Source organism: Adiantum capillus-veneris, chromosome 24, assembly GCF_014529385.1.
Source record: "Adiantum capillus-veneris isolate H3 chromosome 24, ASM1452938v2, whole genome shotgun sequence".
NCBI classification, from domain to species: domain Eukaryota; kingdom Viridiplantae; phylum Streptophyta; class Polypodiopsida; order Polypodiales; family Pteridaceae; genus Adiantum; species Adiantum capillus-veneris.
In genome coordinates, this window is record NC_140954.1 from 132695591 (window position 1) to 132719715 (window position 24125).

A 24125-nucleotide genomic window follows, 5' to 3' on the forward strand; every position below is an offset into this window, starting at 1 on the left:
CATATAGATATAGAGACTGGACATTGCTAGAGTCTTTAATAAGTTGGTGGTCATGTAAATTTTATGCTCATCTCATCCCCCAACTCCTCATTCATGCTAGATGTAATAAGTAGTGGTCCATGCACCAGCAACATGCATGGTGGCCCAATGTATTGCAGAACATTTGGAAATTTCCTGTAAATTTTTAAAATGAAAGTCTTTTTGTGGAGAATCATTGTCAGGGCACTCCGCACTGCTGTATTGCAAGCTAGAAAAGGGTTTGGTAATGGAAAATGTTCCGTTTGTAATCGACAGGAGACTGTACATCATTTATTTTCAGGATGTAAACAGGTGGTGGAATGGTGGAATTCGTTTACACACTTGTTAGGTTTATTAAGTTTTCTGCTACTTTTGGTTTATTCAAAAGTCTGGATGATGCTCAGTTGTTTTGCTTGCACTCTTTTCGAGCCTGGTTCTTGTGGTATATGTGGAATGCCAGGAATTGCACTAGGTTTTGATGAGACCCCTTTCCCCCCGTTCTCTATTCCTTCAACCTTGATTCTATCAAAGGTAATGGAGGACGTCATGACCATATTTGATTCTCGTTTAGAGATAGATTTAAGCTCATTCTGAGCATGATGTGAAAGAACATACATTGTAATATAAGAACACTTCCCCACACACACACACACACACACACACACACACAATCCCTTGTCATGTGAAGTTCATAGCTTTATTTTTAGAAAAATTGAATTTCAGATTTATAAAACTAGTATGGACTAGCTTACAAAACTTTTATTCATAAAGCAAATCAATTTTGCGAACTTAGTATGGTCGAACTTGCAAAAAACAACGTTTTCTTAATGCAAGTCAAGTAAATGGACAACCTTGCAATACTTGCATTCATAATAAAATCTTATAGGTGATGATATAGTATATCTATTGTTCTGCCTCAGCTATATCTAATAAGGGCATGGGGGGATGGGATCTAAGGCCCCAATCAATTAGGGCCTCGACATTAATGTGGCACTCTAGATCTTGTCACAAAAGTAAAGTAATTGAGTTTTACTTTTTTACTCGAGTTTACTTTTCCTTGTTGACGACTAGTGTTTTGATGTGCAAACACGTCGCAACAAGGAAAAGTAAACTCGAGTAACCGAACTTACTTTTTACTTCTCTCTGTTGACGCCCACTCGCGTTTTGATGTGCAAACACATCGCAATAGGAAAAAATAAACTCGGGTAAACTCGTCGCCTACCCCAGTTTATTTTACTTTCCCGAATTAATATCGCAACCCTAAATTGATTGGGACCTTAGATCCCATCTCCCCATGCCCGTGTTAGATATAGCCGAGGGGTGCTAACAATGATAGTGTCGACTCCGTTTCCCAATAGCCCAGTTTGACATCCAACAAATTTGTAAGGGCCACCAAATTTTTGACTTGCGTAATGAACGATCACTTGCATGATAAACCTTCCTTTTAGTGAAGGATAGCTTGCGAAATCTTCTTTCCTTAGCAAGGATAATTAGGGTTCCGTCACCCCTGGCCGGGGGCCTGGCCATAAGCCTCTTGAATCTTGTTAGTTACGCAAATAGGACAAACGGAGGTCGCGTACTGGATATTCTTTCCCTAGTCTCCGCGCGCTCTCTCTCCTCTCTCTGTCTCTGTCTCTCCCTCGTCAGAGCCGTGGGCGGGAACGTGCTTTATCATAGCTCACCAACCAACCATTCATGGATAGACGTACTCATAGTAGGATACCGATTGACGCGACTTCTTCTGCTTCAAAATAGGCTATATTGTACACAGAAAACCGTGTGTGGAACTGTGGTTTTCCTGCGTAAACCGTTTTCAGCAGGCTGCAAGTCTGCGTATACACACACACACACACACACACACACGCTGATCACACAATAAATGAAGAGCAGCGCTATCAGCACATGATCATGAGTTCCGATATCGGCACACTCGGCACAATACTGCTGAGCTACAATGGGTGGTGGTATGCAATTTCGATGGTGGCCAGCTTACTCCTCATTGCTGTCTCCTACAGGGGTAGGCCGAGGGGGCGACTCCCACCTGGACCTTCCATGGGGCTGCCTATCCTAGGTCACATGCATTTGCTGGGCCCGCTTCCTCACAAGTCTTTGCGCGCCCTCTCTCTCAAGTACGGACCCATCATTTTCCTCCGCCTAGGCAGCAGCCCACCGTGGTCGTCTCTTCGCCCCCTCTTGCGAAGCAATTCCTGCATGACTACGATGAGAACTTCGCCTTTCGCCCGCCCATGGAGTCCGCTGAGCATATCTTTTTCAGCCACGCGATTGGCGGACGACCCCCGTTGGAAAGCGATCCGCAGGCTCTTCGTTCAAGAGCTGCTCTCCCCCAAGTCGCTCCTCACCTCCAAGCATGTCCGAAACCAGGAAATGGGCTTGCTCTTGCACGAGGCTCGCTGCTCGGCCGCTTCGGGCAAACCGGTCAACATTCGGGAGCTTGCGTATAGCTGGACCACCAATGTCATGGCTTGCTTGCTAATCAGTCAAAGACTCTCCGACGGTGAGCTCTCAGAGCTTCCGGACATTTTGAAAGAGCTGGCTCAACTCTTTGCGCAGCCCCTTATCGGCGACTTCGTGCCATACCTGCGCTGGTTCGAACCTCACGGGCTGCGACGGAGGGTGAATCTAGCGGTAAAGCGTATGGATGCGCTCTTGCAACAGATCCTGGACAAACGACGGCTGCAGCGGGGCGGTCACGATCGCCCGGCAGATCTTCTCTCAGCATTTTTGGATATCTTCGGCACAGCAGCAGACATTCTGATGAGTCTGAGTATGCTCCTGTCAAAGGGGCCATAGTGGTGAGCACTCTCTCTCTTCTCTTAAACAATGGGCAAACTGAATGGTAGCTAGAAAGGGACTGGCTTTCTAACTTTCCCATGTCTCTGGGATGCAGGAGATCTTATTAGCAAGCTCAGATACTACCACTGCTACCATAGAATGGTGCATGAGGGAGCTGCTGCGACCCCCACAATTGAAGATGGAAAAGCTACAAGAGGAAATAAGTGCACTAGTAGGAGCTGGGAAGCAGGTGGAGTCACATTTGGACAGACTACCATACCTCCAGGCAGTTGTGAAGGAGACCTTTAGGCTACACCCGCCCGCGCCACTATTGCTTCCGCATTTAGCTAGGGAACCTATAGAGATTGCAGGCTGAAGAATACAAGGCTCTTCTGCAACATATGGACGATTGGTAGAGATGAAAGTCTGTGGGAAGCAGCACATGAGTTCCAGCCTGAGAGGTTCTTGCCGGGCGGTCATGCCAGCGAAGTCGGGCTGGTGGGCATACAAGGATACCAGCCGCTCATTCCTTTTGGGCGAGGCCGCAGAGGTTGTCCAGGCAGCAACGCGGGCATCATCATGGTGAGCCTCTTTTTTACCAATCTTGTGCATGGCTTTGATTGGCACTCCAGCTCCATATTGGCGGCTAGCTCTCCTGGTGACGAGGCTGCTGATGAGGGTGGCGGTTTGCTGAACATACCCTCCAAGCCATTTACAGCCAGGCCAAGCATTCGTGGTCAGGAGCATGGAGGGATGAAGAGTCCACAATTAACGTAGAACGATGTTCAGCATGCAAAAACTCTACACACACATACACTTTCTCCCTCTCAATTTTTTTTTTGTTTGTCAAAACAATCCCGTGCGTGGTTGTGTCCACTTTCCAGAGGGAGGGGATAAGTCAAGTACGTTGCTTATTGTAGGGGGTAATTGAGGGTTTCTCTATTACAAATGACCCCCTCTCATGTGGAGGCCAATCATTGTAGCCATGTATTAGCCTTATTGTCCTTAGCTGTTTTGCTTCTGTTGGTAACCACTCTTGACGGTACCATTGTACTTTGATGAGGATTTTTTAATTAGTCAATATAGGCCCTATCCTTCTTTGGGGACATTTGTATCCTTTTACATTTACTTTTAATCAATTTATTGTTCCATAAAAATAACATCTCAAATGATCCAAATAGAATAATGTGTGAAGTGAATTTTTTTTCTCAAAAATATTTCCCTTGAAAGATGAGGGGACGAGGGGAATGTTGTAATTATTTAAATGTATTATAAGTGGCGAGCACCGGAACGGTGCGGAACGCCTTGTACTTATAAATATAGATGTGATTATTTAATTAAATGTACTATAACTGGCGAGCACCGAAATCAATTTAACCCATGATTAAACGAATCAAAGGCGTCGTTTGCAAAATTACTCGCATTAAGGAGCAAACGCTAGGAAAGCTCGTTTGGACAGATGCCTCATCAGCGTGCCTCTGGCTAGAAGCTTCAACCGGATTAAAGCTAAGCCTAGGCTCACGTCCTGTGCGTCTGATCACTACCCTCTTGTCATCACTATTGATGACAAGTGCAACAAAATCCGTAATCACTGGTTTCACACCGATCCCTCCCTATTCCAACTAGAAGAAGTTCGTGACAGCGTCAAGGCCATATGGGTGCAAGAATTTTCTAAAGGCTTGACCCCAGCAAAACCATGGGTAGAAGCCATCGGCAAAACCCAACGCTCCCTCATCAAGTATAGGAAACTGGTCTCTGAGATCCGAAGGAAAAGAAAAGACGGCATCTACAATGCCCTAATCAATTTGGAAGCAACTAACTTGCTAGACAGAGAGACCCAGGACAAAATTGCAACCTTAAGGCAGCAGCTAAGGGTTGAAGAAGACCTCACCATCAAGCACACGTCTGACTTTTTCAGAGTTTGGTGGTCGGGTAAAATTGACAAACCGACTAAAGAGATGTTCAAGCTCCTCAGGAAAAAGAATCAAAAGGAGAACATCCCTTGGCTCCTGGGACCCAATGGCAAAGCATCCTCGGAGGCTGAAAACCTAGAAATCGCCAAAGATTATTTCTATAAAACGCTTAGTTCTCCAGAGGCTATGACCGAAGGCAAATCCGAAGCCAGGCTAAAGATAAAGAACTGTAGTAAAAAGATTATCCCTCCCCTTATTGCCTCTCAGTTGGACTCAGACCTCTCGATTTGGGAAATTAAACGAGCCATTGACTCGCTCAAGATCAAGAAAATGCCAGGGCTGGATGGCCTACCTGCTGAATTCTATCAAGTCTTCAAGGACACTTTGTCACCAATGTTGGTTCTTGTCTGGGAAGAATCCTTGTCTTATGGAGCTCTGCCGATACAGATTAATACGGGGGTTATAAAACTGCTCCACAGAAAAAGGCCCAAGGAAGACATCACAAACTGGAGGCCACTAACCATGCTCAACGTGGCCCACAAACTCTTTGCCAAAGCAGTCGCCATCAGGCTAACTCCAACCCTTGCTGAATGGATCTCATCTGAGCAAAAGGGTTTCATTAAAGGCAAAAGAATCATGAAAGCAGTCATCGCAATGGGGGAAGGCATAGAGCAGGCTGAAGAGTCTGAACAAGACTACGTTTTTGTCAAAGTCGATTTTGACAAAGCATACGATCGGCTGGAGTGGACTTTCCTCATCAAATGCTGACAGATGATGGGTCTTGGCCCCAAGATTGTCAGGTTCGTCTTTACCCTGCTAGGCAATTCTAAAGCTAGAATCTCCATTAACAACTCTCTCTCTGATCCCTTTCCCTTAAGTCGATTGGTTAGACAGGGCTGCCCTCTGGCCCCTCTTCTATTTGCCGTGGCAGTAGATTCACTCAATTGGTTAATCAAAAGGAAAATGATTTAAGGGAGTAATAAAGGCATCTCTCTCCCCAATGGCAGACAACAGTGCTTAGTGCAGTTTGCAGATGACACTAATGGCTTCCTTTAAAATGACGAGCAGTCCCTGCGGGAATTCTGGAGCTGCTTGAATATTTTTTGCACGGCCTCGGGCTCCAAGATCAACCATTCCAAAATGGGCACCAGAGCCTCGCTTTCCCCTCTCCCTAGGTGGATTCTCGAACAAGGCTGTTCCATCCTAAAGGATGGAGTAATCTTAAGACTCCTCGGCATACCTTTTGGATTCAATATTACCATGAAACAAAGGTGGGAATGGGTCCTAGAGAAATTCTCTTTCAAGATGAATCGATGGTTGGGCTTTCAAGCAAACCTTGCAGGAAGAGCCCTAGTGATTAAGCACTACATCATTAGCAACGTGCTATATTTTCTCTCCTGTTGGAGACCCCCAGATGAACATCTCAAGAAAATCATCAGGATATGTAGAAACTTTCTCTGGACGGGGGACCCTCTCAAGAAAGGAGTTGCAAAAGTGAAATGGGAAGTATACTGCCTCCCCAAAGATCAAGGTGGCCTAGGGCTCACCAACATCATTGGTTGGGACGACAAAATAGCACCAAAACTAGTTCTTAGAGCACTTGACCAGCGAGAAGAGGAATGGGCTTCTCTACTGTTTTGTCATTTAGATAAGTTTCAACTTTAAATGTTTCAAAGGAGTTACCAACTTTCCATGGTGCACCCTCTTTTTTGGCCCTTTGGAGGTGATACCTAAAGGGTCCGACCTTCTTAAGTCTATCTGGAAGGCCTGGAACAAGTACAGACCGAGCCTGAGAGTCAACTGGGAGACTAAATACAATACTGGAATCAGGTCTCAGGAATCCATTTGGTGGTCTCTTCCCCCTCCCCCCCCCTCACCATACCCACACTAGGACTGCTAGACGAATCCATAACAAAGGCATTTGCTCCTGGAAAGACCTCTGGTCCTCAGAAGACTGAAGATGGCTCACCCACTCAGAACTTCTTCTGTCTCATCAACTCCTGACGTGGGAACTTATGCTTATTGACTCAAGAAAAGAACTTTTCCCAAAAGATATGGAGTGGTCTCTCTCAACCGCCTTCGACGTTTCCCCAAAAGATTTCTACTGGGTCAATGGAAGTGCTCTCCACCACCCCCGCAATCTCCCTCCCTGTCTGCGGACTACGGTTCACACAACCCTCAACAAGAAATGGAAGGTAAGCTACTCTCATAAGCAATGAAACTTTAAATTCCAGAATATCTGGAACAAAGAAATCCCAGCCAAGCACTCGGTCCTTCTCTGGCTTATCCTCCGCAAAGCAGTATGGATGGGGAGCCGATTCAGGGCGGCTGGGTTGGGCCAAGGGATCTGCAAAAGATGTTCACAAGCTGAGGAAAAAATCCCCCACCTCTTCCTCAATTGCCCTGCTAACCTCAACATTCTGTATCCCTTATGCAAGGCCCTGGGCTCCTCCCCCAACTGAAAGAAACTACTTTTGGGGGATTCGGTCTCTCTTTTTTCAGTTATATGGAACAGAATAAGAGCAGCTAAATAAACATAATTACTATAGTCCATATGATTATTTTGTTGATAGAGAAGGAGAGAGCACAGGAATAGAACCCCAAAGTGTGTAGAATACACACATGAGATGATGTATATATAGAGGGGACCTGGGTGCCATATGTTAGAAAATAAGACGTAGCTAAATAGATTTTTGAGTGGATTACTTAATGGAGAGAGATAGATTTCACACACAAGAGATTATAGAGTAGAGAGAGAGAGAGAGTACACACGATATACGTGGTTCACCCAATGTGGGCTACGTCCACGGAAAAGCAGCCACTCAATGGCTTTAGCACTTCAAAAGAAGAAGTAGTTTACAAAGGGATTATACCCTTGATAGAGCTCCCGCCTTGCTTCACTCTCACCACCTCACACTCACCTTGTTGCATCAACTTCACACTATGAAATGTGTGTAGAAATGGCCTCCTTTTATAGGCCAAAAGGGCTGCCCTCTCTTATGAGAGATAGCCATGTGTAGCCGCCCTTGTACGAATAAGTCCAAATCGGACCCTCCAATCCGCCCATGTGTGGCCGCCCTTGAGAAGACAAGTCCGCTTTTGAATTCAGCCACCGGCCATTGAATTCGGCCACCGGCCACCGGCCATTGACTTCCGACCACCGGCCACCGGCCATTGACTTCCGACCACCGGCCATCGGCCATTGACTATCGGCCACTAGCCAACCGACGGTTGTTTTCTGACCACTTTCCGGCCGCCGTCCGGCCATAATATTCCGACGAAAAGGAATATTCCGACAAAAAAAAAGTCTCGGGGGCGGAGGAGGCCTCTAAAGTTGCCCCTGATTCTTGTCCGTGAAAATTTTGGTTTTTAGTGAGTGATTTTCCTTCACGCACGATGGCTTCTCCTCATAATGGGGGCCTTACAACTGTGCGCTTTTACATGCCGATAATTACAAGGTTAAATCAGGCTCCATACTTAACACCATATATAGAGAAGCCATATATTGAGTAGCTTCACATATAAACTCAACATCCCCATTCAAATAAGGGTCCCTAACTGTGGATGAAAAAACCCTTGGGGGATCAAGGGAAAAACCCACAGCTCTATATACACCCACCGTTATATTATAAAAATCATTGAATATACAAATGTTCATGAGGAGCTACATCATTCCTTTTACAATGAATATTTTATGAGGAGCTACATCACTCCTTTTACAATGAATGTTTTATGAGGAGTTACATTACTCCTATCCTATTAAATACAATAATGAATACAAAGGTTGAATAAAGAGGTGTAAAGACTATCGATTAGCTCGTAATCAAAAGTGTCTCCATGAATCTGCTATGTAGCTTGTCATCACTATCGTATCACCAAACATATCTTCATGTTGTCATCAATATGACATCACCAAACATATCTTCATAAATCTTTTATTGTCACCAAGTTTGTCTTCATAAAATCAATTCTTTGATGAATCCTACATAGATCATAGACTCAAAAAAAAAACATAGTCATGAAAATTATTAGCATCGTTAGTGAAATAATTTACGTTCAAAATGCCATAAGAGATGGTTCGCGACGCCACTCTTTTGACGACATATATACGCACGAAAACATATGGTATATAGAGTATGAACGTGAAAGTACAAGATGCGTGATCACGTGATATAATTGATATGTGTATATACTACATAAAACAACATATATCAACGTAGTGATCAATGAATATCATCAAAGTATTAACAAAACATCATCATTGTATCAATAAAAATGAATAAATCATCATGGTATCAACGAAAAGCATCATGATGTCACCGAAAATAATCATTGTATCAACGAAACAACATCATGGCATCACCAAGAATAACCATGGTATCAACGAAACAACATCATGGTATCATCGAGAATAACCATGGTATCAACGAAACAACATCATGGTATCACCGAGAATAACCATATTGGTATCAACGAAATAGCATCATGGTATCAACAAAAATCACCATGGAATTAACGAAATATCATCATGGAATCACCAAGAATAACCATGGTATCAACGAAACATAATCATGGCATCACCGAGAATAACCATGGTATCAATGAAATATCATCATGGTATCAACAAAAATCACCATGACCAAAGTACTAACAAAACATCATCATGGTACCATCAAAATCACTATGGTATCAACGAGAAATTATCAATAAAACGACGGGTGATCCGTTTGCAGAATGAAAGGAGTCTCCAATAAATAGTGCTTCCATGAGTCTAAGGCATGTAGAACTGCAAGGAGTTCCTTTTCATATATGCCTAGAGCTTGCTCAACAGGGTCAATCCTTTGACTTTCATAGCCTATGGAGTGCCCTTCTTGAAGGAAAACAGCTCCAAGGCAATCACCACAAGCATCACATTGGACCTCAAATGGCTTTGAGAGATCTAGTAGTGTAAGTACGGGTTGAGAGATAAGATTTTCTTTAAGCTTTTCAAAAGCATTGTTCTCCTTGGCAGACCAATGTTTGAGACTTTAGAGCCAATTTGGGAATCACCAATGTCTTGACTATTTCTCTATATGGATAAATCTCCAATTGTTTTTTTAAGACCAGAGCTTTCCCCAAGGTAGTACTTGAAAATATCTTTCAAACCATGGTCTCAAAACATTGTCAAAGACTTGACCATGTGGTCAATTCTTAAGCCCCCCAAATTTACTAATATGGTGTTCTCAAACAAAAAGAAAGAAGGACAAGGCCATTCAAAAATGTGCAGGCCAAATCTTCTTGTCAAAGATCTAAATTATAAAAGAAAAGACAAGGCTTTCAGTTCAAGAATGAAAAACTAGTCTATTCATTTCTTCCATGCTTTGGGGTTGACCAAAATGAAAGCTACACATGGGGACGAGAGTCCACGTCATGGATTTGGAATAACTACTATGCACTTTTAGAGACTCCCAAAGAATTCACAAATTCTTACAGAAGTGGGGTGAGCCAACTGCAGTGCAGTTGCTCTACCCCCCCTTTTCCAAACAACAATTAACACTATAAGAGGTGCTTAAGGCTTGTGACGGCCTTAGCGACAGAAATGTAAGGGGAAAATTTTATCCCCGACGTCCCTAAAAATATTTCTATTAGTGTCACAAAGAAACCGTTGCTAACGTCGTCCCTATTAAATAACGAGGCTCATAGCGACGCTATAACGACACTGATAGCAATGTTGGAGGACCCTAAATACAGCGACGTTGATAGCGATGCCAGAGCATAAAACTTATAGTGGCAAGGCACACAACACCCTGGTACCCAATCAACCATATATACTGAACATAATACAAAAGCATAGAATGGACAAAAGCAGGGTGAATTGATAAAAACATAGAATTGACAAAAACACTATAGAACCAAATTAAATTACATTGTTTTTCATAATCTAGAAAACCTGAAGAACCAAAATCCATTATAAAAAATTATAGAACCATTTTACATTGTTGTTCACAATCTACAAGATTGACGTATACACATCATCTCCTAATATGCTTTATAGAAGTAAGACTAGCTAGTCCTAATTAGGGGTAGTCTAACATCTCATCGCGACCCAACGGCATATCTGTCAGATTCTGCAAAAAGAGAAAGATTTTTTTTTTTAGTTGAAAGATACAAATATAAAACAAGCTAACAACTTATTATTAAAATATTAATTTCATAGCTTAAAATTAAGTAATTACCAAGTCAAGGCAAGAGCTTAGAATGTCCATAAGGCCTTTTAAGCCCTTGTTGTCTGCATACTCGCACTTGTATAGTGTGGGGTCACGTCCAATCATCGACCACTATTCAGGAAATACAAAGAAAACATTATGTTAAAATTTAAGATTACAAATACTCAAAACTATTTAACCTAGAGAGCAATGCAATAACACTTACAAACTCGGCCTCAAATGACATATCCCATCCACCGCTCCCCAAGTGGTGCGAGCTCCCTGCCTCTACTCACGCTCTGGCCGCCTCCTTTTGTTGCTTCCACTTATGGGGATTCTCATGTGATTCTCGCTTTGCAATCTTCCAATCGTCGTTACTCCGTCAAGCGAACCTACTCCACCCGTGCTTTATTGCTTTCGACACTTCGAAGCGCTTGTGACTGCAGTACTTTCACATCCGCACCCTCATCAAGTCTTCATTGAAGTGCTCATCCCAATTTGCCATGGGGAACCCGTCATGCAGCATGCTAGTGACTGTCTTTAAATTCATTTGGGCACTTTTGACCATTTATTCAATATGTAGCACCGAAAAACCTGAGAGCATAGGCCGTGCATGCACGTAATTACCTTCTTGCCATCCTCATCCAAGATCAAGTTGTCGCTGACGTCCATCGAGTATGGCAAGCACTCTCGCCCGGGGCGGCCCAACCTAGGTGTCACTACATATGTGTTGGCAGGGGTCTCGAGTGGTCTCTCGAGAGGATCTTGGCTGTAGGTGTCTCCATGCGAGTCTGGGCTCCGAAGCGAGGAATGAAGAGTGGGGTGAGTTTCAGAGGAGTAGCTAGTGGTGTGTAGCCGAGTGTGTAGCCAGGAGTGCCCGATAGTTGTGCAAACAGTAAAGTAGAGGGTGACGCTGTGGCCGGTGTGGAGGCGGGCAAAGAAGGGGGAGGCAATGAGTGTCGATGACTACAAGGCGGTGTGAAAGCATCAGTGGCACCTCCTCCACAGTAGCCCTTGCCTCCAACACTAGAGCGTCGTGCCTAGAAGAGTGTGTAGTCCGTCTCGTCGACACTGAGCTCTCAAAGTGCACTTATCACTCCAAAGTAGACGGAGCTCCGAAGGAGTGGAACGACGGCGCATGTGCATCGATGTCGTGGTGGACATCATACCACCTCCTCTGCTGAGGGTCCAAGGAAGCATAAAATGCACCTGAATCCATACCTACATTAAAACAAACACATTTGAAGTTAAAACATGTTAAGGATAACAATTTGATTCAAAATTTGAAGTTTTACAAGTTTAGTATAGATACAAAAGGAAGAAAAACTGCTCAAATATAATGTCTATGACAAAAGGGAGCAAAATTTCTCAGATATAATGTCTGTGACTTTAAGAGGTCTCTCTCTCATCCTTGCATAACTCAACATAACTCCCTATGTCTATATAGAGCTCTCCATAGAGCCACTCTCCAATGCACACAAGGGACTGTGAAAGAATCCAACCCTCTACCATTCTACCCTCTAGACTTGCCTTTTGACGCACGTATCCCTTGAGCGTTTTCATGAAATGTTCTAAAAAGAACATCCACCTGGAATGCATTGTGATTGATATTTTCACCTCCTCAACTACGTGAACAAGAAGAATATGCACTTGAATGGTCAACATGGTAGTAGGAAAGTGTGTCTCAAACATGAAAAAGACCTCTGCATCGTTTATTTGGTGGATGGTATAGAAATTGCATCGATATCCTTCGAGAAGATCCATTGCACCAATTTTGCAAGTTTGTAGATTGTTTGGCGGTCAACACTAGGGGACAAACAACCCTCAATGGGGCCACTGGCAAAATAAACTGCAAAATAGATTTAGCACTGGGATCAAAGTCCACACACGGGTAATACTATGCACATTGTATTATGTTCTATTTCACTTCAAACATACCTAACACATTTTTTACTAGTCATGTGAGTTCAAAATAGTAAGATTCCCCTCCTTTGTGAATGTTGTCCGGAGTGACTGCATCTGCGTTGCATTTATACGCCCGTATAAGAAAAATTATACGTATAAAACGTCAATATACGCCGTATCTCCGAATAATTACCGAATAGTCGTATAAAACATTTTTCGATCGAAAAATATATCGATTGGAAAAAAGTATATATATACAATCGTCGCCGTATTCGATCGAAAAGCATTGTGGACTTTCTTGGGGTTTGGAGAGCTTGGAGCTTCTGAGATTTTTCCAGATTGAGACAACGACTTTGATTTACAGCGGTTTTCAGGTATATTTTTTAAATTTTCAATAAATATTAACTTTTTTTTTGTGTTGTGCCAGACTTGTGTGGTGCAGTAGTTTCGGCTCTCACCACAAAGTTGGCTTGCAGGTCGTAGACCACTTCGTGGTGTGTAGCCATAGGCCCATATGGCTCACTCCAGAGGTGTATAGAATATAGTTTTCTTTCCCGTGGTGTGTAGTTATATAACTCACTCTAGGGAAGGCTTAGGGTAAATTTAGATTCTCACTCGTATGGTGTAGTAGTATATCTCTCACCATAGAGATGAGTTAGGATTAGAGGTTGACTCGTGGAGTGTAGTAGGCATGATGCTACACCTCTCACTTCAGAGTGGCCTATAAAATTTACAATCTTAAAGTAAATCATTATTGATTATTCTACATAGAAGCACAAAAATTAACGTTCGTCATTTTAAGAGTGTAGAGATGCATACTTTATGCCCTCTTCATCTTAATACGACTTTCGTTATTTTTGTGCTTTTATTTCTGTAGTAACATCATTGTTCATCAGCAGATGACTTGGTGTTACTCTGAACGTAGATATATACAACAATTGATTTACATTTGAGATTGTTGAGCTGTTTGTTGATGGTTGTGTTGTGCGTGCCACACACTCCATTAGAAATAGCTTATAAAATTTACAATTTTAGATTAAGTTTTTCTGTCATATGTGTAATTACATAGAAACACAAGAGTTACCACTCGTTATATTAAGAGTGAAGAGATGCATATTTTCATGCCCTCTTCATCTTAATCATGTGACATACTGGTTACTCGTGTGTTTCATATTCCAAAAGAACATCATTTTTCATCATTAAATGACTTGGTGTTGTTTTGGACGTAAACACATAGGATAGGTAACTTACATCTGCAATTGTTAATTTATCCGCTGATAGTTGTGTTGTGAGTTCCACACACCTTATCAGGGATTAGATTGATAAAAACTATCAATCTATTTTACAACAGCATCCAGGACTTGTGCTGAGAATATCTCACACTAGCTGAGCTGTTCACATATACGATTTTCCAACCCTTTAGATGTAATTTCTTTCATCATCTCACACTTCTGCACATAGCAGGGTCCAGTTCTTGTGCTGAGAGCATCTCACACTCCTGGCCTCTCTCTCTCTCTCTCTCTCTCTCTCTCTCTCTCTCTCTCTCTCTCTCTCTCTCTCTCTCTCTCTCTCTCTCTAAATTAATTTTCATGGTCGATTCGCACAATGTGGTTTGTAATCATAAGATTTTCTCTTTAATTTGCAATAATTTAGTATTGTTTAATAAATTTGAATCATCATTTAATATATATATAGGTTTAACACTCATTATATAATAACCATGTTACTATGGTGTACAATCATTTCATAAGATTCTTAATTTATAATTTTGTCATACAGATATGGCAGACATGAAGCTAGCGAAACATCAACAAAAGTTCGTCTCCGAAGTGATTGTGAGACACTTCCATTACTCGTCATAGGCAGAGATTAGGCGTTGTCTAAACCCTGTCGCTCCGGAGCATTTTTATCAGCTTACAGAGACTCTAACCAAGTCTGTGTTTGAGCAGCTCCAGGCAGAGTTTGCACCAGCTATTTTTGACATAGCCCTCTTGACATCAGGTGCTTTAGTAAACATGGTCAAACAAACCATTGGACAGATCATGAAAACCTTTCAAGAACTGAAAAATCCTGCAATTACTTCCTTGCCAAACATAGCTGAGCGTATACATCTTGTGCAACAGCTTTACACGGAGTTCAAGAGCAAGGAAAAGTTAGAAAGAGCAGCAAAGCGTGCAAGAGTGGAAGCCAGCTCTTCTGAAGATGCTGTTGAACCAGAAATCATTCTTAGAACAGAGCCTACAACGTCATTCGTTGCTACATTAGACCTCTCTCAACTACCACCTATTTTACACCTTTTACCCGACACAGCCATCTTCAATATCCAAGCTCCACAGCTAGGAGAGGGAAGATGGGCACATGTGAAGCGTGTGGGTGTCACACATCCCGCTTTCAAAGATCAAGTGTATGCTGCAAAAGTGTTCAAAGTACATTTACATGGGCCCACCATGGAGCAACAGGTCAAAGACGAAGCAACAATTTTGGATATTTCACATCGAGGTATTATCTACCCTCTTGCCATGGTGCGCCACGTGGAGCAACCAATGCTCATTTCACAATTTTGGAATGGCGGCCATGTGGAGCAATGGATCAAAGAATGCACTGCAGACGGCAGCCAACCTGTCATCCGCGATTATGTACTCACTGCAGGAACAGTAGAGCTATTCCAGGAGAATATTTTGCAGATCATCAATGCTCTCCTCCAAACTCTAAAGTATATACATTCGCATAACTACCTCCACAATGATCTACACTCTCGGAATATGATGCTACATTTTGGCGAAAAAGGTGTTTATGCCGGCATTGTGGATTGGGGTTCATGCACCAAAACAAATACCACAGCCGGTTTTCCTCCTCTACGCGATATGCAGATAGAAACTAGAAAACAATATGACATAGATTATCCATGGGCAGCCCCCGAATGTATATCTAGTAATCCTCTGTCCTGGACCAAAGCTATGGATATTTATTCCATGTGTCATACATGTAAACGCATTTTGAAGTGCTTACCAGAGCCCCAAGAACAAAGCAAGAGACATTTTTTGAGTAATGTACTTGCTCATCTTGAAAACGGCAAGCGCCTAAACCCCAAAACCCGGCCTAGCGCTTTTGACCTCTCCTTATGTCTAAATGGTGCCCATAGAGTGGGTTACAACATTGGAATGACATCTAGCTTACGACCAACTGATGATTAATGAAAACACAAGTCTCATGATTTCATCATTGTTTTACTTTTGGTGTCAGATTTAATTGTATGTTTAATTGAACAAAATATCTATGTTTGTCATTTGATATACTGTCCAATGTCAAATTAATTGAATGGGTACTTAAAAGTAATGACATGTTCACCTAATATGCAGATATGGAAGAAGAACTCAACCACGCTGAAGCTCAGGCAATTCTTAAAGAAGAACAAGTTAGATGTGGACAAGCAGATCTCTCTACTATTGCGAACATTGAAGAAGATGAATCTGAGCTGCAGGGTGAACCACCAACCCTTAAAGAGTGCAAAAAGCTTTGCCCTAATCACTTTGTACGCCATCAACTATTTCAAATAAGTGGCAATGCAAAAGATACAGCTCCGTTAAAGCTCTCTGATGTGCAACATAAAGGACTGGCACGTGTATTGCTGCAAAGGTTTATACGACAAGAGAGATGCCTACCAAACAACAACCAAGTAGCAATTTACTTTATCCAACAATGCTATGTTCGATATGTTTTGCTGAAGAGAGTGGATTGGTCAGATCGTCCAGGCACCACTGGCGTTGGACGTGGACGCATTGCAGAAAAGGTGGCAGCACGCAATGCAAATAATCCAATGCCTCCTCGCAAGTGTCCTATTGTTTTACTTCCTGAAGAGTCAGAAACACTGACTGAATTAGCCAACCAAGGACAAGACCTTGCCAGCCAAGAAGAAACACCGGACATGCTTCGTGGCCATATTCTTGAGCTTGAAATAGAGTTAAGTGATGCACAAGCAAAGCTTCAATGATATGAATCATTGTATGGACCTTTTCCAGATGATACTACCACTTCACATAAAGATGGTGCTCAACCATCCCCTGAGCTAGGAATTACAGATTTTACCATAGACCAGCTTATAGCAAATCTATCAAACTCATAAGTCACTCACAAGCTTTTTGTAATCTCAAAATTATATCAAACTCTTTTCGATTGAGTAATTTCCCAGAACCTTGTTGTAATTTCAAACCTACATCGACCTTATGTAATTGTTATTCGACAAGATATTATCGGCAATTTATATTTGTGTGTGAGTAAATATGTGCGTATGAGAGAGAGAAAGAGAGGTTTTGATGTGAACGACAACGAGATACCACTTTCTTTCATCATATGCAAAAACTTGTGAAGTATTACAATGGTACTCTCACAAATCATCTCCATCTTCAAAAACTGCAACCATATCATCTACTTCGTCCATATCTGAGCATTCTGAAACTATCTCCCATTCCATATCATCTTCATCATCAACTTCTGCAGAAATAGCTTCATGCGTTTGAAAGACTCCATATTGCTTTTGGGCGGCTCTAGTTGCAATGTTTTGAGGCTTATAAATAACTCTCATATTGCAAAAAACATACACCAAATCAGCAGCCCGTTTAGTATGAAGTCTGTTTCGCTTTTTCGTGTGCACAAAGTCGAATGCTAACCAATTTCGTTCACAACTTCCACTTGATGCAGCTACTAATAAAACTCTAACTGCAATGTGTTGCAACTCCACTTTCTCTCCACCATACTTCTTCCACCATAAAGGTGCACTTGTTTTGCCAATGGCATCTATATGCCACGGATCCTGAAACATACCAGTTCTGTTGGCATAATCTACTCGCTGATGAAAAGCTGTTTTTCCATCTTCGTGCCCTAAGAGTTGGGAGCACACTGTTTTGAAGTCGGACATAACTTCTTTGTTGACAGATTGCTGATGCATTTGAAACTTAGGATCCAATACAAAAGCCGCACCATGCAATGGCATATGCAATTGCACCCAACGCTTGTTAACAATTGTAATCATGGTAGCTTTATCCTTTGCACCAAAACTGACATTTTCTCTTAGCTTGCGTATAGCCTCTGACATATACCAGTAGACCCGACCAAAAATAAAAGAATCTGTGTCAACTGCTCTCAAAAGATCTACAAATGGCTTAGACACAGTTACTATTCTTTCTACATTACGCCAAAAGACTGGCGAGTTTACTATTTGTGCACATCGACCAACTGCTTCCTGATAACTTGGATACTTGCTGAGCCATCCATCCCATCTTCTGTCTGCTAAGGTTTCCATCAATCTAGGCTTCAACTCTTGCAAAGCAGCAAGAACATAGTATGCCGTAGCAAACCTTGTTGCGCAAAATATTTGCAGAGCTTTATTTGGTGACTTGGTTCGAAAAAGAGCATACGAAAATTGATGCTCTCTAATGAATTTCACCACATGATTTGCATCCAATAAAGTTTGCTTCACACATGCCATTTTACCAATATCTTTTAAAAGCAAATTTAAAGTGCGAGCTACTTGACTTGAATAGATCTTCCTGCTCCTTTGTAGTTGGTCGCATTATCTGTGACAATAGCAGTCACATTCTTTGGTCCACCTGCCTTTGCAATTGCACGCTCATACACCCCTGCTAGGTAGGTGATAGTCTTCTCTTTCAATGAGCTGTCAATTGCTTCCACGAACATAGCCCCTCTAGGGTTAATAAGCATTACATTGATTAAAGGTTTTTTCTGACAGTTAGTCCATCCATCCAATGCTATGGTGCATCCATATGCTGGAACAAACTCTAGGACTGTGCGTTTGAGAATGGCTTCACTATTGTCTTTGACTTTATCAAGATATTCAGTTCGCATCTTGTTATAGTCAGGAAGCACAAGTCCTTTTTTGGCTGTACTCATCAAAGCATCTTGAAATATTGGATTTCGCATAACATTGAACGATATGCCACACGCAACAAATGCTTGTGTCCATTTTAAATGCAACTCAAGCAACCATTGTTTACCTAATGCTTCAGGCATTGTCTGTCCATTGGATGACGCTCTGCTAGATTTGCTTGTGCTAGGACCTCCTCCTAATGTAGAAGCATGTCCATGAAGAGGGTTCAATTGAGAACTTCGATCATTTACTTGAGTGGTACACACCTCTTCTGTTGCCTCATTGCATACAGATGGTTCAATATTCGCATGAATATCTTTAGAAACATCACCTTTATGTTTAGCTGCAAGAATCAACTTTACTTTGCGAGAATACATGGCAAATTTTTCATGAATATCTTTTGGTGGTGCCCCACACTTTTCACCATTGCCAGGGACTTTAAACAAATGCTCTTTAATTCTGGTTGCATTACCACTGAACTCGTGGCCACAAGATTTACATTTAAGTCGAGATGTATTTCTCCCAGCTTTCAACTCATGTACATAACTCCACTCTTGTCCTTTCACCATGATGCACAAAAATAGTTTGCTAGTAAAAACAAAGTCAATGATCATTTTCATAATCAAAATCAATTAAAACATTAAATTAATTTAACTAACAATGATTGAACGAAATTAAAATAATTAAAAACAATGATTGAACAAAAATACAATAATAAAAAACAATACCATTGGATTACATATAAATTGCATCGATTTATCTAAAGTGCAAGCTTGTATCTTTAACACATTATGATAATCAATAATTACAATTAAATCAAGTATTAAAATGATTATCATTATAAATTACTATACATACAAGAGCTATAAGTGACATTTTTAAATGTCAAAACGATAATCACTTACAATACTTGATAATTATCGTATCTATGTAAAGTGCGAACAAAAAGTTCTTACACTTTACCATAGATTTTTAAGCGATTATCTATCTACAATGCGAGCATATGTATGCTCTCACACAGTACGGTAGATTTTGCAGTCCAAATAAAGATAAGAGAATATCATTATTTTTGGACATGTTTTTCCTAAATTTTTACTCTAGTGAGAGCATAGCAGTGTGAATAGCTCTACACAAAGCGTAAAAATATAATTTTGTTTCATTATATTCATTTTGAAGTGAGAGAAAATCTCTACTCATCAAAATCGAACTTTAAATTACATAAAATTAATTTTTATGTAATTATATTTTTAAACTAATTATCTCATGTGAGAGTACACTCTACACACAACGATAATATCTTACTTTTTTTTATTAGTCACTTTCAAGTGTCAATTAATTGAACACATTGACAAGTGATTCTTATAATTACAGTTTGTATCAGGTGAGAGATTAAACTCTTCACAAAATACAAACTTTCAACTATTTACTAAGTTTTTCAAAACATATTCATATATTTGAATCACAAAACTTAAAATTCTATTGAATTTTAATTTTTATTGCATTCGAATTGTTTTATTTTTTTACAAATTACATTTTTTGATCGTTTGGTGAGAGTACTCACATGGAAAACACTGACTTTGAAAGCTGGTATGAGACCTTTCACGCGTTGCTATATATACTAACATATTCGATCGTTATAATTTTAGATCGAAAATACTTTCGTTCGAAAATAATTTCGATCGAAAATAATTTCGATCGAAAAGTTTTTCGATCGAAAAATTAAGAAGTTATACGATTGGCCATTTTTGCTGATGTGGCACCGTATAATACGGCCGTATAATTTAGATAAACGAATAATACGCCCATTATTCGCGTATTATACGTCTTCCGAATAACGAATAATGCAACTTAGGACTGCATTATGCCTGTGGACGTATGCACGGATCATATTATCTCTTTCACTTTGCGTTCCTATTGTCTTGCCAAGATTCATGATGCTTGCTCCATACAACTAGTATCCCCAAGGTCAATTCTGGCTCCCAATGTATCTTTCTTGCCGATGAGATGGTCATACAACAGATTATCCACATTCTTGAATAAGTGCATTGGATCCAACAAGGGATTGATTTTGATTCTTTGCCAGTATGGCAACTCATACCATAGAGAGAATCTCTTCATCCCTGGGGGTAGACTGTCTTCACACATCTCCTTCTTTAATTCTCTAACCATGACCAAGCAGACATCCTTGGAGGTTCTCTTCCCAAGAAACCCTCTCGTAACTCCTGATTCTCTGGAAGATGCGCTCGAAGACCTTCTTAGATTTTGCTTCTTGAGTGAGGCACTCAATCTGCATTAAGTCTGGGGCCACATGTGACGCACGCATTGTCATCGCTTTTCTAAAGCCATGCATGCACCCATACACATGACAATAAACCCATTGAAGCTTTGAACCCATACACATGATGCAAAATCCGGACACAGGAGTTGGAGTCTCACCTGAGCATTTTGTTAGTCCGTGATAGTCATGCATCGTCACATTACAATTTGTCTTATCAAAGCATTGTGTTGACCTGCATGTCAGCTCATATCCACCACTTGGACTTCCATTTGAAGAAATGCATGATGCGAGACAACAGAGAAAACTATCGTAGCATCTTCTACAACACTTTTTGTCTGTGGAAATCCGTTCGATTTCTCTCTGGATCACATTTTGAACACTTACACATTTCCACATATTTCCCCCAAAAAACATTGCAGTCATTAGGATAAGCGTGAATGGATTGTAATCCATCCACCACGGTTTGTAGGATCTTTCTTACATCCTCTTTGAAATCTGGCATCACATTATCAACTGGCAATATGTGCTTCTTTAGCAATCTACACAGAAAAAACAATAACATCTCTCGTAATGTATAGTTTTTTATTGAAGCCAACACATTGTGCAAGAGATTACCTGAAAGTTTTGTGACGCTAGTGTCACTCCATCCAAACTTTACCTACATGTTGAGAAGAACCAAGAGCGCCTTCAATATAGACACTCGTGCTCCATCATACAAGGGCATGTTGGCTGCATGTTTCATGTCATCTTAGACAAACCTTTACGAATTCATGATCGTCTCAATCATTTTGTCAATATCGGGCTCAAACATAGCGTGGTTGGGGATGTGCTCTACATGGTTACCCTCCAAGCTTGAAAAGGCAACATTTTGCACCCTCACATATGCTACTTGAGTAAAGTGCTTGTGAACATGTCTATTAGGTAGTAGGATCGCTGCTTGTTGGCTAGCGTCAGAGTCTACCTATAATAGATGGGTCAAACTTGCCAAACTCATGAATGTGCTGTAAAGAAACATGCATTGTCTATCACACAACATGTTTGCATTGATTACAAGGACATAAGATCCTTGTTGCCAGATTGTTGCCAGATAGGCATCTCGATCGGATGGCTCCACATCATCGTCACTACTCATATAGACTTTGAATATCCAAAAGCCTAAATTAAACATAAATTTACTCTTTCTTATCTTCTCTCTCTCTCTCTCTCTCTCTCTCTCTCTCTCTCTCTCTCTCTCTCTCTCTCTGTCTGTCTCTCTCTCTCTCTCTCTCCCTCCTCCGATAGCAATCAAGAAACCATAAATCACACTATAAACTACCTCACATTGTCTAGTCATGCCTGATCTCTACACACTTCGGTCTAGAGGTTCACACTGCCGTGCCGTCACATGTGCATAATGTGAAACTAAAATATCTACCTCATTCTCAATGATTTTTCTATGTGGGACCAAATGCTATGATGTACATAGTGTGACATAATATGCGAAAATAGATCCCTTGCAGTCGTGTGCATACCGTGCGGGAAGACGAGGCCCTAGACGTCACATTGATGCGTTTTTTATCACATTAAAACATGATTCTTTTGCTTTCAAAATGTACAAATGTCAAGTGTATCGAAGTGACACGCTCGTTTTGCCTAGAAAGTCAATGCGAGCGATCTCGACCAAAAATAGCAGGTTTCATGCACGAGCATAAGAAATGCATCCATAGTGCTTTCCAAGTGGTAAAATGAATTTCAAGAGCCCAGTGGGATTTTCCACATTTTTACGGGCTTTTCTCAGCTAATTTGGACTTTTTATGGGCAAAAAGGGAATTTTTAAGCTTAAAATGACCCAAAATTGATAAAAAGTGGCTCAAAATGCCACATCACTCACGATTCCATGACTATGAGAAGTGAGGAAACATTTGAAAACATTAATATTCGAGGCTATGAGGCCACCACTTAGGGTTTCCACTCTTCAAATACCTACTTCGGAATGTGTAATGAAGTTTTGAAGCTTCCATGGAATGGCCACAATGGAGAATTGAAGCGTTTGTATAGGGTTTTTATCAGGGTGAAAGAGCAATGCAACTGTGTAATTGGCAACGAGGCTACACCAAATCATCACACACACAAGATTTTTGAGTTGATCTTGGTTCTTTTTCAAAGATAAGATTTCATGGCTGGAGTTTTTTTCTTTTTGAGTGTCTTGTTAGCCTCAAATATTCTACAACTTGCTTGAATTTGCTGCGAACTCTCACAGTTAGAGGCCCGACACTTTCCTAGCTACACTCCGCACTTTTTGACACAAGTTTGGTGAACCCGATGCAAAATAAGCTAGGGTGAGGGTTCAAAAGCTTCATTGAAGGTTTCAAATTAAGGAAGCTATGGACTAGAAAGACCAACAGGGGGTTCGGTTTGATCCAGTTACAACGAAAATGTTTCAAGCCTTTTCGGTGTTTATGCAGCAGCTATAAGATGCAAAAAGGAGGGAGCTTTCCTCAACCAAAGCACTTCAATCTCTGGTGAAGAAAATTGACCAGTTTAATGGTAAAGATGTGTAGAAGGCGAGGACAGTCCCAGCAGGTGGGAACTGATCCTTAGAAGGCAGATCAACGGGAACAGCTACACGGAAAGTAATTATAGCAGTTACTGCAGTAACTCTGTAAGCCTATAAAATGGAGCCGCTACAGTGTATCCGGGGTCTTTTGGACTTTTGCCTTACGGGCTTTTGATTCTAGACTTTTAGCTTCATAATCTTTTGGCTTTCAACTCTGTAATCACTTACTCCTGTAATCAATCCTCAGACTTCATCTGAGCTTAAGCCTGTTGTACTGATTATCTTTGTCCTACTGATCTTAATCTATAATACCATTCCCGGTCTTCTAGTTTGTGTCTTCCATTTTAGTACATTATTAGAGAAAGCACATAATAGTTCTCCTTAGGGTTGCTTTTCAGTTCAGTTGTCTATTTCAGTCCAGTACTTAATTTCTGTCCTCACTAATTGAACTACCTAGATAATCAATAACTTTAAACTCTAACACTGGAATAGCTGTCTGAAGAGGAAACCTCTCATTCCATTTTGGCAATCATGGTGGCTAGATCTTATTGCTCTTAGACCAGTGAGTTCTGTCTCCCAGTTAGAATTCTTAGCTACAAACATGCCACTGAGA

The 24125-nt window shown here is 41.1% G+C and overlaps 1 protein-coding gene across 1 annotated transcript; it reads left to right on the forward strand.

Moving 5' to 3' along the window:
- Positions 1-1901: 1901 nt before the first annotated feature.
- On the forward strand, positions 1902-3892 carry LOC147427162 (geraniol 8-hydroxylase-like). The gene is made up of 4 exons (XM_086498797.1): positions 1902-2533; positions 2590-2831; positions 2927-3061; positions 3163-3892. Exons 1-4 carry the CDS (start codon positions 1921-1923, stop codon positions 3586-3588), a joined length of 1416 nt encoding a protein of 471 aa, XP_086354923.1. The 5' UTR covers positions 1902-1920; the 3' UTR covers positions 3589-3892.
- Positions 3893-24125: the final 20233 nt, after the last annotated feature.